The following is a 12,947-nucleotide window of genomic DNA, read 5'->3' as shown; positions in this document are numbered from 1 at the left end:
TGGTCTTAAACCATACTCACTCACTCACCCACCCACTCACTCACTCTGGACCGCCTCCGTGGTCTTGTGGTAGAGCGTCCACCCGGAAAGCGGAAGGTCCGGGGTTCGATCCCCGACCGCGTCATACCAAAAGACGTTAAAATATGGTACTTGTTGTTACCCTGTATGGCGCTCGGCATTAAGGGGCTAAAGCAAGGACTGGTCGGCTTGGAGTCAGTATACTGTGTCTGAGTGGGGTATTCATGTTAAACTGCGGCATAGTATCTCAGTGTGCTAGCACTATAAATCGGCATCAGTCCGGACTAGTACAAGCAGCCACACAAACGTACATGCACGTCGCTATATAAGTGCAATAATCTTGGACGCGACGTTAAACCCCATTTCACCTCACCTCACCTCACTCACTCTGACGACTTGCATGGGTTGCTTGGAACCAATTCTAACCCGGTATCCGCACGTGTCCTAATGTAGTGTCTCAATAGGGTGCTGGTGAAACATTCTACCTAGACTGTCATATACATATAATATAAAATATATATAATATGGCTACAAAGGGAATTGGCATAACAGATCCCTTCAGTAAATAAGGACGGGTGTGGTTCCCGTGGCGTAGGATTTCTAATAAAGAAGAAAAGTAGTGGCTTAGAAGAAAAGACTCAAAAGCGCATTACAAATTTATGTTACGGACATGTTTTAATATGACACTGTAAAAGAATTAAAACACTCTCGTGACGGAGAACAGGGGTATATAAGGGATGTATTCTTCCGCTGCGAAATCTATTTCCCTCCAAGGCGGAATACACAGAATTTTATCAAGATCACGTGGACCAATCAGATCTCATCCTTCTGACATGAGGGTATGATAAAGTATGTTATCAATATCACGTGGACCAATCAGATCTCACCATTCACACATGGAGGTATACGAAGATTTATCTCACCTTCTGAGAGATAAAGCGGGCAAATATTGTTCATGTGGTCCGCTCATGTAGCCCACTGAGAAATCAATCGGAAAACATCGCAGGGAACTTGCATTTCTAGAATAAGCATCGTTGAGTTCAAATGGACTGATGTTCATCTGAATTAATGGGTAAGGGGAAGTAACTCGGTTTGTATGCATCGTCTGCTACGAGTTTTGCTCGTGAAACTACGGACATATATTCCCAACCTGTATGAATGAATGTCGGTAAGATAAATTCGTTGTCAACCGATTGCTCGGGGCATACGGTGTGATGTTCCCCTCGAGATCGGTTGACAACTTATAATGGACAAAATACCAGTAGTTGATACACACATACAACGTGAATACATCAGTCAATAGTACAAATGGACTTCATCTTTAACAGGTGAAGGACAAAACCGGCACAGTCCATTTTCAAGATGGACTGGCGGCTTAGCATGTCCATCAACGTCGATGGCAACTTGCTCCGAGAATTCATTCATTGTATGTATACACGGAGGGAGTGACAGCCACTGATATAGCATCGGGGACCAAAAGGGTTCTTCTCCAAACACTAAATCCATACTCTGAATCAAGTACCCCACGGTTGTCTTCAGAGGCGACTAACGGGGTCGAGTGGCCAGGCTCGCTGACTTGGTTGATGTATGTCATCGTATCCCAATTGAGTCGATCGTTGCTCATGATTTCAATCACTGGACTGTCTGTTCCAGACTCGATTATTTACAGATCGCCGTTATATAGCTGGGATATTGCTGAGCGCGGCGTTAAACGACTAACAAAAGCATATGACAGGAGCGCTCTGCATATGGACTGTTGCTCGTTACTGTATCTTGAGGAATTGTCCTTGCCATGTGCTATAATTCCATCCAAGGCAGTTAATTCTTTTGACCGAGTCTCTTTACTTTTGGTGTGTCACGTTAACGTTTGCTTCTTAGTTCTGTATTGGTTTACGTTGCGCTACGTGTGCACACAGGCAGTTACCGAGGAGTCTTCTTTTCATAAATGCGTCTAGATGGAATCCCATTCGAGATTCGAGCCCACTTTATCATAGTAAGGCACCTTATCGCCAGTACACAAAATCAGCGATCTAACCCACACAGCCACAAAGACTTCCACAAATATGAAAGACCGACAACTAGTTGGTTAGATCACATACTTTGTGTACCCCTCTGACAAGTGTAAATTCGCACGACCTCAACAGCCGAAACCTATGAATCGCCAATGCCTTTTTGAAAATGGTCAAATGTAACATTTGGGATTTTAAAGTACAAATTCCAAAACCCTTCTGGCTGAAGTCCCACCCGGGATTCGAACCCACACTCTCAGAGTAAGGCATCCGCTCCCAGAACTCAAAGCTATCGACAGTATATATTGACTGTGTAAAATATGTACAGATATTAGTTTTCGACAAAGTTTTACATATACATGTAGTATACAATGTAGCCTGGATATGTCCCTAGCGTGATGGAATTGTTGATGTGTTGAAGAGTGACCCCAAATAATCAGGGTGCCATTGTTCCAAACAACCTTAACGCTACGACTACCGTACGTCTATGTTAAGGTATGGGAATTACGATCACCTTAGCGTTGACTGAAATCGCTTTGTACAACGGCACCAAGATCTTCACCAGAACTCCATTTGGATCTAAGGGTGTATAGGTGATTACAAAAGAGAACAATCAACACTAAATTTCAAACCATTTATTCTGTGCTATGTATAAAGAGCTTAATACTTGGCCGCCCATCGAGAGACAGATCAATCACCTGTTTAGCGTCCAACACCAGGAAAAGGGGGGATCGGGGGATTAAATCTGAAAAACATCGATACCCTGAGTATAATTTTTCTCTAAAGGTTCGCTTAATCGTAGAAGCTAGTGTTCAGTGAAGAGGCCTAAAATATTCATACTCTCAGTAATGTCATATCTCTGTCAAATGATAACCTCTTATTGAAAGCGCACATATCTATATCTACGAGGGGTCGTGTAATCTATCTGACGTTAATTTAAAAAATATCAATACACTTTTTCCCTGTTAAAGCATTTACTAATAATCAGTGTGACATATTTGTCTTGGTATCGTGCATGCTCATAGTTTAAAAAATGAAATAAGGACAACATCTTGAACATAACAAAAAACGCAGGTAGAGAGGCCTAGTGGTTAAAGCGTTCGCACGTCATGCCGTAGACACGAGTCCGATTTGTAAGACATAAATTCTATGTGTGAAGCGGGGGACACGGGTGGCCCAGTCGTCTAAGGCGCTGCTGTGCAGAACTGCGTCCCTTGGGCACGCCAGAAACCCATGATTGTGGGTTCGAATCCAGGTTCGACCCGATTATGTTTCTAGGTTTGTCAGCACCATACCCGTGCTCGTGGGTTTCACCGAAGTGGTAAACGTCTGTGACCTGCATCACTTCGGGCTTTCCTCCCACATTAAGCTGACACGCCGTGATATAACTGGAATACTGTTAAAAGCGGCATTAAACCCAACTCACTCACTCACTATGTGTGAAGCCTTTTCCGGTGTGCCACCCCACAACCCAACCACCCCCACTCCCTTCTCCCCCAAAATGCTATGGCTGCAAACTGCGATGTAACACATTACATCGTCATTTACCATGTTCCTTCACCATGCAACAATATGATATACAGATAAGGTCGTTGCTCACTTTCCCGTGATGTGGCTTTAGTATTGCAGCTAGAAGAACGAATGAATCAGGCAGTTACACTTACGGTCGTTCACAGATGAACATGTCGTGATCGTAGCAGTCGTCGTCGTTCCATTTCAATTTATACGTGGATTCCAGTTCCAGGCAACGCTCTAATCCCTGGAAACTACCGTCTGGTTGTCCTGGGGACCAGTCTGTGTACGTCATACTGGCGTTGGAAAGCACAGACCAGCGCCAGGTTTTATCAAATGTATTGTCAGTCCCTCCCAACCACAGATCGTAGCCGTAGAATGTATCTACAACATAGATCACATATTGTAGACATAGAATGTACGTACTGCGTATACCACAGGTCGTAGCTGTAGAATGTATCTATAATGTATACCACAGGTCGTATCCACAGAATCTATCTATAACGTACACAACAGATCGTAGCCGTAGAATGTATGTACTACGTATACCACAGGTCGTAGCCGTAGAATGTATCTATAACGTATACCACAGATCGTATCCACAGAATCTATCGTTAACGAATACCGCAGATCGCAGACAAAGAATGTATGTACTACTTATACCAAAGGTCGTAGCCGTAGAATATGTCTATAACGTATACCACAGATTACAGACATAGAACGTATGTACTACTTATACCAAAGGTCCTAGTCGTAGAATACGTATACCACAGATCGTAGAATGTATCTATAACACGTACCACAGGTCGTAGCGACATAATGTAGCCATAGAATGTATGTACAGCGTAATCGTTGAATGTATCTATAACATATACCACAGATCGTAGCATGTATCTATAACGTGTACCACAGGTCGTAACCGTAGAACGTATCTTTAACATATACCATAGGTTACACAGATCGTAGCAATAGAATGTATATATAACGTGTACCACAGGTCGTAACCGTAGAACGTAGCTTTAACATATACCACAGGTTACACAGATCGTAGCAATAGAATGTATATATAACGTGTACCACAGGTCGTAGCTATAGAATATGTTTATAAGGTACACCACGGGGCGTAGCCGTAGAATGTATCAAGAACGTTTTCCACAGATCGTTTCTACAGAATGAATCTATGAATTGTGGTTTATCTGTGGTTTATGATGCAGGAGGTGTATTGCACCTTGCGGACAAAGGCGACTTACCGTTGTAGAATAATGTACTCTTTCATTCTCGCGATTAAGTCACAGAGGTATGACGCCAAGCAACAAGGTATGACGTTAAATAATGATGTTGACGTACGAGTATGGATATTTAGGTAGTCCACGAGGAACGTGTTCTCCTCAGCTGTTTCTACCTCGGCCAGATGGGCTCCGTACTTGTTGAGGCAGAAGTCCTGCAACAGCAATCACATGAGTGAGTGAGTGAGTGTGTATGGGAGCTTGAGTGAGTGAGTGAGTGAAACTCCTTGGTAACTTCGTGAACGTTTACAACTTTTGTTAAATCCACCGATCCGTGCATAGTGTTGATATACGCAGAATCAAATTATCAAAAGGAGTGGAGCGGCACTACCACATCCAGTACCACCGGTAATACCATCAGGGCGAATCTGGGATTTTAACCAAGCACAACTAAAGGACGGTAAGCATCCAAGTACGGCTCCTTAAACCACGTAGCCACCCACCCATCAAACCAGTGGTCGATAGTATCAGCAGTGTCGCGGGACTCCAGTGTACACATAAGTCATTGGGATTTCCCGATTTGTTAAGTTGACGACATGCAGTCTTACGAGAGATAGGGGCGTATTCTAACCCTTGTCCCCAAGAAAAGTTTGAGAAGCAAAGTAACAATTCATAACACAAATAGGTAATGGGTGGCCCAGTCGTCTAAGGCGCCGCGATTCGCTGTGCAGAGTTGCGTCCCTTGGGCACGCCAGAAACCTATGATAGTGGGTTCGAATCCCGGTTCTCCCCGATTATGTTTCTAGGTTTATCAGCACCATACCCGGGGTCGTGGGTTTAACCGAAGTGGTAAACGTCTAAGACCTGCATCACTTCGGGCTTTCCTCCCACATTAAGCTGACACGCCGCGATATGACTGTAATACTGTTAAAAGCGGCGTTAAATCCAACTCACTCACTCATTCATAACAAATTCCGATGCACAAACCTGAGCTTTGTCCCACGACATTTCTTCAGCAATGAAAGCGTAGCAGGAGTTGGCATTGCGGACAAATCCAAATGGACACACTGCTCCCACTGAAACAAACGGCGGAAGTGACATGCAGAGAACTAAAGTATTGATAGAGACAGAGACAGAGACACAGAGAGAAGGAGCGAGCATATCACGTTGTCCTGCGGAGAAATCAATTCTGCAAAAGTCAATATTTACAAAGACAAACATATAGCTTTGTTTGACATTTTAACTTTTGCAATGTGTTATGCCAGTGGATAAGGCCCTGCTAAGCACGACGTATTTGTAATGACCTCCAGGTGCTGATTTAAGAGCTAAACCGACTTTGTTTTCAAGGCAAAGTTGGGTGACCTACAGATGTAACCATAGTAAATTGAATTTGCGACCGAACGTGCCGCGCGAGGTATGAAATGTTAAATTTAGCACGGTTAAATCTACAGGTAACCTACAGGTGACATACATGTCAATTGAACGTGAATGTATTGAGTGAAATGGCAGCGGTTTTGTTCACTGTTTGAGTGGATTGTCAAACTGAAGTAATGAAACACATACACAGCCCAAATCAGTAAATACGTATCTCAGTAAATGATTTTCTGGTCCATCACTTGATCGTCTGGTTTGTTTCCTTTAACGCCAATCGAAACCGGTCATTTTCTGGCGTTGACGTGTTTTATTTTCTACATAACAGAGAATAGCGCTTTACATGCTCGAACATTGTTTCTCTGCATCAGTATTACAGTAAACTACGTTTATAACGAACACGCATATAACGAACTGACGGATATAACGAACTTACTTTTTAGTCCCGACCATTTGTTATATATATGCTGTATGTATGCTTATAACGAACTACGGTTATTACGAACTAAAATTAGTGGTCCCCTCGAGTTTGTTATAACCGTAGTCTACTGTACTTTACTCGATTTACCAGTATACAAATTGTTCAACAATTTTTTTGTAAACCATCACGAAGTGGACAACCCTAAAGTAGATAAGCTCTACAGACAGCTCTGATTTTAGAACAGGTGCGATTGTTTACAAACACGAGAAAGGTCCGGTCGCGTGATATGCATGTAATCAGTGGGAGCGGTGCAATGCCAAGTCATCAGTGAAATCTAAGGTGATTATTATGATTTGAAACCTCTGATGGACCAATCGGGTGTTTACAGTGTAGTTTATCTCAACTTGCTCATTCACGTCAGATATAATCACGTGTGACAGACGTTGAACTATCAAACTATATAAGATAGATAGTGTCAGTGTTAAGATCATAAGAGTGGGTTAACTGGGCCTTGGTCCGCAAGAACCTGGCTGGATCATAGTATCCTATCGTGGAATACACTGACATACCAGCAACCTATACACACATATACGCAACGGAGTAGGATAGGTGAGTCAGCGAATAAGGTTTAACGCCGCTTTGAGCATATTTTCAATCATGTCATAGACATAATATAATGAAAAACAATCTGTTGATCATCAACTTTTACAATCGTTTGACCCCAAATTACACCATGCTTGAAGTATGCCAGAAAACACAAAAGTACTCCAATTCATTTAAGCCAAATCAGAGGTATCTCTTCCTGAACTCACTTACACCTTCCAAAGCAAAAGGTGCATTTCTAACATCCGGCGGACATCTTGGATTTAGAAACAATGTTGAATAAAGAAAACTGCATTGCAGGGCGGAACGATACTAAACGAAACATTGCACTACTATTGCGATAGTCGTACCAAGATAGAAATAGAATTGCAATAGTGTTTTAACTATTGAAAATGTTACAGAAGAAAAGGTCTTGAAATTTATCTTTACGATCTGCTGCACCATAGAAAACTTTTTCGGTGTTGAGTCGATCGATTCAATGGTTTTCGGCTTACGAGAGAGTGAGTGAGTATGGTTTTACGCCGCTTTTAGCAATATTCCAGCAATATCACTGCAGGGGGGCACTAGAAATGGGCTTCACACATTGTACCCATGTCGAGAATCGAACCCGGGTCTTCGTCGTGACGAGCGAACGCTTTAACCACAAGGCTACCCGACCTCCCCGGCTTACGAGAGAGCCTTTCAACCACAAATCGACCTCAACGTCGGTTTCTCCATGATTGCTCTTCAAACAAATCAAAATACGGATTACGTTTACAACCATGTTCTGAAACACGTGTCTAAATATGCCTCGTCAGTATACCTTCAAGATGGACCTACCTGAGTGCACAGAGAATAGGATCGCCAGAAACAGAAGCATGTTGCTTTTACCTCCACTGTCAGTAAGTATGTAATGAAAGCAATGGTGTTTCTACACGTACGTCGTGGTCAAACAAGCATGGGAAGTAAACACGTGTCAGTTATCTGACAGTTACTCTACGACACAGGTTATCTCTGACAATGGTTGAATATGGAAACATTTCGTGCATCATTTCTTTTTAAGTTTAAAGACTCTCTAGGTACATTTAGCAAGGTGGCACATAGTTTTTAAAGGCTGTCACGAAATTCCTGACTTTGGTATATTGTTCCAATGGATATATCGGTCTGTGCTCATATCAATACAGATGCCACTGCATTTAAATGTGACATAAGTCCTCGTTCTGATTATATAATCTTTGGCTTCCATTAATGGGAACCTTCAATTTCAATTTTGAATGTGTTGTCATGTGAGAGAGCGTCAGTTGTGAGAGATAGTCAGGGTTGGTTTTTGACGTTTAGGTGGCCGGGCCACTTGTCATCCGTTGTCCAGCCCGGATATTCACGTGTCTGTTCCATTGAGGACCCACTGGCTATAATACTTGGTTTCAAAAACACGCACGGACACACACAATTATTATGAGGTTGTGATTGAGTAAGTGTATGGGAAATAATAACCTGATGCAATAAGTTTGTTATGTGGCGATACGATTGTTGAAGGCAGTACTGTTGATTGTAAATTGATTAAGGCGCTAATAAAATACCAAGTTTGATACTCCCACGTTTGATAGTCCTGCAGTTTGATACTCCCACGGCATGTAAATGAGCGATCTCCCTTGCGTTGTGTATAGTCCAGACTCCGTCACAACGCTTGATACTTTCGCTGGCATCCCGGTGTGTAGGGTTCCACTATGAGATGCTGTCGGCAGCGTTGTTCTGCGTTGTTCTGTACAAGCTCCGATGTGCGTTTTCTTGGCGTCTGGATTACCCTGCGTGGGAGCGAAAAGAGGGCGATTCGAAGCCTTCCTTCTTCGACCGGACTTGCGTCTCATCTTCTTTTCCAGTGCGGGCGGGATACCAAGCGGAAAAACAACGACTTTTCTGCCGTTTCGAAAATTGTTTCCTGTATTTAAGAGCGGGGCACGTGCCATTTAAGATATTCAACTGTGGCAAATACTTGACTTTCGTGTGTCCACCGACTTTTGTAAAAGCGCCTATTAGCTATTGCTGCTGGTACACATTTTGACTCGTTGTATAACATTATTTAACCAATTGTACTGCCTTTTATGATTGCAATCCTAATCTGGTGTGTGTCAACATGTTTTGTTACTTGTGCATTGATATTGTGTGATTATGTACTGAGTTCTCAATTTACCGATTTTGGGGGTAACCTTTGCGTTTCAAATTGGGAATCAATACCTAACAAGCTGTGACGAGTTACAGTCTGAGGGACCACCCCTTGTATGTTTATTGCTTATGTCCATTTAATGTTTTCTTCCCTCGGGTTTTAGTTACCTTTTAACTAATGGGGCCTTTACACAGGATGGCGACCTTCGTGCCTCCAGTGTGCGACCATAAAATTGGCCAGGTCGTCGTTGGAGGCTCAAAGGAGGCAGAACGGTTGTCTAGGTCGTTCCAAGGTGGTACACAGGAGGTTCAGACATCGCCATGGACGCCATGGTCGCCCTGAATTTTTGAACATGTTCAAAACAGTCGCACAAAGGTCGCTGAGGAGATTGGTTGCTCAAAGGTGGCTCAAAGGAGGCAGAAGGGAGGCATAAGCATTGCCGTTGTTGCAGAATGAAGGCACAGTGGTCGCCCAATTGTCGCCAGGTAATTTTTCCCTTCTATCTGGCTGATGCTTCTGCCTCCCTTGTGCCTCCTTTGGGCGACCAACAGCGTGCATTGAACAATGACTGTGGCGACCGCCTTGACTCCATTCGGCGACCACGGCAACCTTTGAGACACCATGGCAATGCTTCTGCCTCTTTTCTGCCTCCTTTGAGCTACCTGTAAGTCCTACTCAGCCTGCCTATAAATGGAGGGCTTGTATCTGAAGTGTTTCATTGTGATTGCAGACGCTGAACAACTCGAGTAGTTTCTGCTGGAACAGTTACATAGAAACATAATTTTCTGGGTTTAGGCGACCATTGAACGTCCTGGCCTGTTTTTTATCGCTCAAAGGTGGCGCAAAGGTCGCTGCCCTGTGTAAAGGGAGCTTAAATAACCACTGGGGCCTTTGTTGTATAAAAAACATGTTCTTAAAGCGCAATGCATGCAAGTTATCATGATGGTCTTGCCCATCATATTAGTTACATGCTTAGTCCGTAGTATCGAATTAAAATTTACAAACAGACTTAATAGCGTTGGCTGACCGTTAGGGTGAAAGAGTTCTCGAGCGGAGGTTTTCTACGTCCGCGCTGCCGCCTCTCTCATATTTCAGCTTACTGCAACACTCTACTACACTCTTCAAAAACAGAAACGTTAAGACAAACTTTGAACAAATTTACTGTGTTTAACTAAATGTGCATATTTCATTTAATTTGACTGAATGTCCTGTCACAAGACATGTACGTCCACGATGGGGGCGTTCAGTAGCTTATGTGACCACTGTGTGCTGTCAGCATTGCTTTACCTGATTTACCATCACCTGATTAGGTGATTAAGGCTACAGTATCTGGCCTTTGGAATTTCTCCTCCATTCTTCCTGCAACGCGTTTGCCAGTTTTGTTTTGTTTTTTGTTTTTGTTTTAAAACTTATTTTATTCAGATTGAAATGGATTGGGAACAAGTCATCCAACATTGAACTCCCTCTCCATGAAGTTGTGCAAGTTGTGCAAGTGTCTGTGGCGTGTGTTGACGTTGACGTACGCGTCTATAGAGTTCATCCCACGGATGCTTTATCGGGTTCAGATCCGGGGGTTTGGAGGGCCGTGGCAAGACATTACGTTTAAATTATGAAGGAAGGCAACAGTGACAGGAGCTTTGTGTGCTGTAGCGTTGTCATGTTGACACAACACCCCCTGTCGCTTGATAATCGGAAGAAGGTGAAGTTGAAGATTTGGTCGATGTACTGATTTGCTGTCAGATTCTCCTGGACCACCACCAAGTCAGATCTCCGTGTGTAGGACATGGCTCCCCACACCATAACACCCCCACCACCGAATCTGTCGACCTGTCCAACGTAGTTAGGTAGACACGCTGTCTTCCATCTCGGAGTTGTAGAAGAAATCGTAATTCATCATTGAACCAGACTCGGCACCAGTTTCACAGAGTTCATGCCTGTACGGTGTTGCTCAATCGCATACGTTGTCGTCGATGCAAACGTCTCGATACAGCGACAAATACCGGTCTTCTGGGTCAAATTCCCACCTCTCGCAGACGATTCCTGATTGTTTGTTCCGCTACCCTCCTCAAACTAGGCACATGCTCTGCAGTCTCGGACGATCTCTAGGCGTTCCCATACACGAGATATGGTGAATTGAGACGGGTAAAGTGATCTCTTAAACGAAACTTGATGAATTGAGACGGGTAAAGTGATCTCTTAAACGAGACTTGGTGAATTGAGACGAGTAAAGTGATCTCTTAAACGAGACTTGGTGAATTGAGACGGGTAAAGTGATCCCTTAAACGAGACTTGGTGAATTGAGACGGGTAAAGCGATCTCTTAAAGGAGATATGGTCAATTGAGACGGGTAAAGTGATCTCTTAAACGAGACTTGGTGAATTGAGACGGGTAAAGCGATCCCATACACCAGATATGGTGAATTGAGACGGGTAAAGCGATCCCATACACGAGATATGGTGAATAGAGACGGGTAAAGTGATCCCATACACGAGATATGGTGAATAGAGACGGGTAAAGTGATCCCATACACGAGATATGGTGAATTGAGACGGGTAAAGCGATCTCTTACACGAGATATGGTGAATTGAGACGGGTAAAGCGATCCCATACACGAGATATGGTGAATTGAGACGAGTAAAGCGATCCCATACACGAGATATGGTGAATTGGGACGGGTAAAGCGATCCCATACACGAGATATGGTGAATTGAGACGGGTAAAGCGATCCCATACACGAGATATGGTCGACTTCCAATAAGTCGACAAATGTATGGTAAAATATTGACTGCCGTTTGACCTTTCATAGTCATTGTCACTGCACATAATTGTCACGTGCATTCTCCTTTTCATTTCATTTCCGGGGCGGTCGGGTAGCCTAGTGGTTAAAGCGTTCGCTCGTCACGCCAACCTGGGTTCGATTCCCGACATGGGTACAATGTGTGAAGGCCCCGCCGTGATATTGCTGGAATATTGCTAAAAGCCCCGTTAAACCATACTCACTGACTCCAAGACATTTTCGTGCAGTCTTATAAAAAAATGCTGTATGAAGGTTCAACAGCTGCCTGTGTGCACTGCACCGGGTAACGATCGTGTGACTAACATCGTTCAATCAAACATATGGCATTTGTATTGAATGTTTGGTGATATCACAAAATCAACATGTCTGGGCTAAACAAAATATTAGACACTTTCAGAATATTACTATGATCAGTAACAAAACATTGTATACATTAATAAGGGGGTACATTAGGGATACATTACCATATTCATTCTTGACAAAGCCCGGGCACTTAAGGTTTTTTTTTTCTGAAACGACCTATGTGTGTGTCATCGTGCGTCGATAGGGCGCGTCGTCTTTCATACTTAAACATACTGGTTAGTCTCTTCGAGAGTAAATTTCTATATGCAACTGTGATACACACTGACGCTGCAGGCTTCTTCTGGATAGGTTTGGCGTTCCTGGCAATCGTGATAGGTATTAGTGGTTATGATGGTGTCACTTGTGCCTCCTTTATAGGAAATATTCAAATGACAATATTTACAACATTGGAGAAGTGGTCATGCTTCAATCATGTGCTTTTTATAAGTGTTACTGACTTGTGGCGGATCGTGAGAGAAATTATCAAACTGAAAGTGTGTTTATG

The 12,947-nt window shown here is 43.3% G+C and overlaps 1 protein-coding gene across 1 annotated transcript; it reads right to left on the bottom strand.

Annotated features, from left to right (window-relative positions):
• Window positions 1-2,647: 2,647 nt before the first annotated feature.
• Window positions 2,648-8,101, bottom strand: LOC139465257 (perlucin-like). The gene is made up of 5 exons (XM_071246937.1): window positions 7,980-8,101; window positions 5,753-5,841; window positions 4,887-4,980; window positions 3,692-3,923; window positions 2,648-2,772 (listed from the first exon to the last, which is right to left on the bottom strand). The coding sequence occupies exons 1-5, from the start codon at window positions 8,017-8,019 to the stop codon at window positions 2,730-2,732; spliced, it is 498 nt and encodes a 165-aa protein (XP_071103038.1). The 5' UTR covers window positions 8,020-8,101; the 3' UTR covers window positions 2,648-2,729.
• Between the last annotated feature and the right edge of the window lie 4,846 nt (window positions 8,102-12,947).

The sequence above is a fragment of the Haliotis cracherodii genome, unplaced genomic scaffold, assembly GCF_022045235.1.
Source record: "Haliotis cracherodii isolate W230 unplaced genomic scaffold, xgHalCrac1.p SCAF_18, whole genome shotgun sequence".
In the NCBI taxonomy this organism is placed as follows: domain Eukaryota; kingdom Metazoa; phylum Mollusca; class Gastropoda; order Lepetellida; family Haliotidae; genus Haliotis; species Haliotis cracherodii.
The sequence above is the reverse complement of the archived record's forward strand: the minus strand, read 5'-3'. Positions and strand labels throughout refer to the sequence as shown.

What these genes read in the sequence shown, in the direction of transcription:
- LOC139465257 (XM_071246937.1), bottom strand. Translation starts at nt 8,019, where the DNA reads ATGCTTCTGTTTCTGGCGATCCTATTCTCTGTGCACTCAG. An exon ending in CCTATTCTCTGTGCACTCAG is followed by an intron (nt 5,842 to 7,979) that starts GTAGGTCCATCT and finishes CGTTTGTTTCAG; the next exon opens with TGGGAGCAGTGTGTCCATTT. An exon ending in CTACCTAAATATCCATACTC is followed by an intron (nt 3,924 to 4,886) that starts GTACGTCAACAT and finishes TCTATGTTGTAG; the next exon opens with ATACATTCTACGGCTACGAT.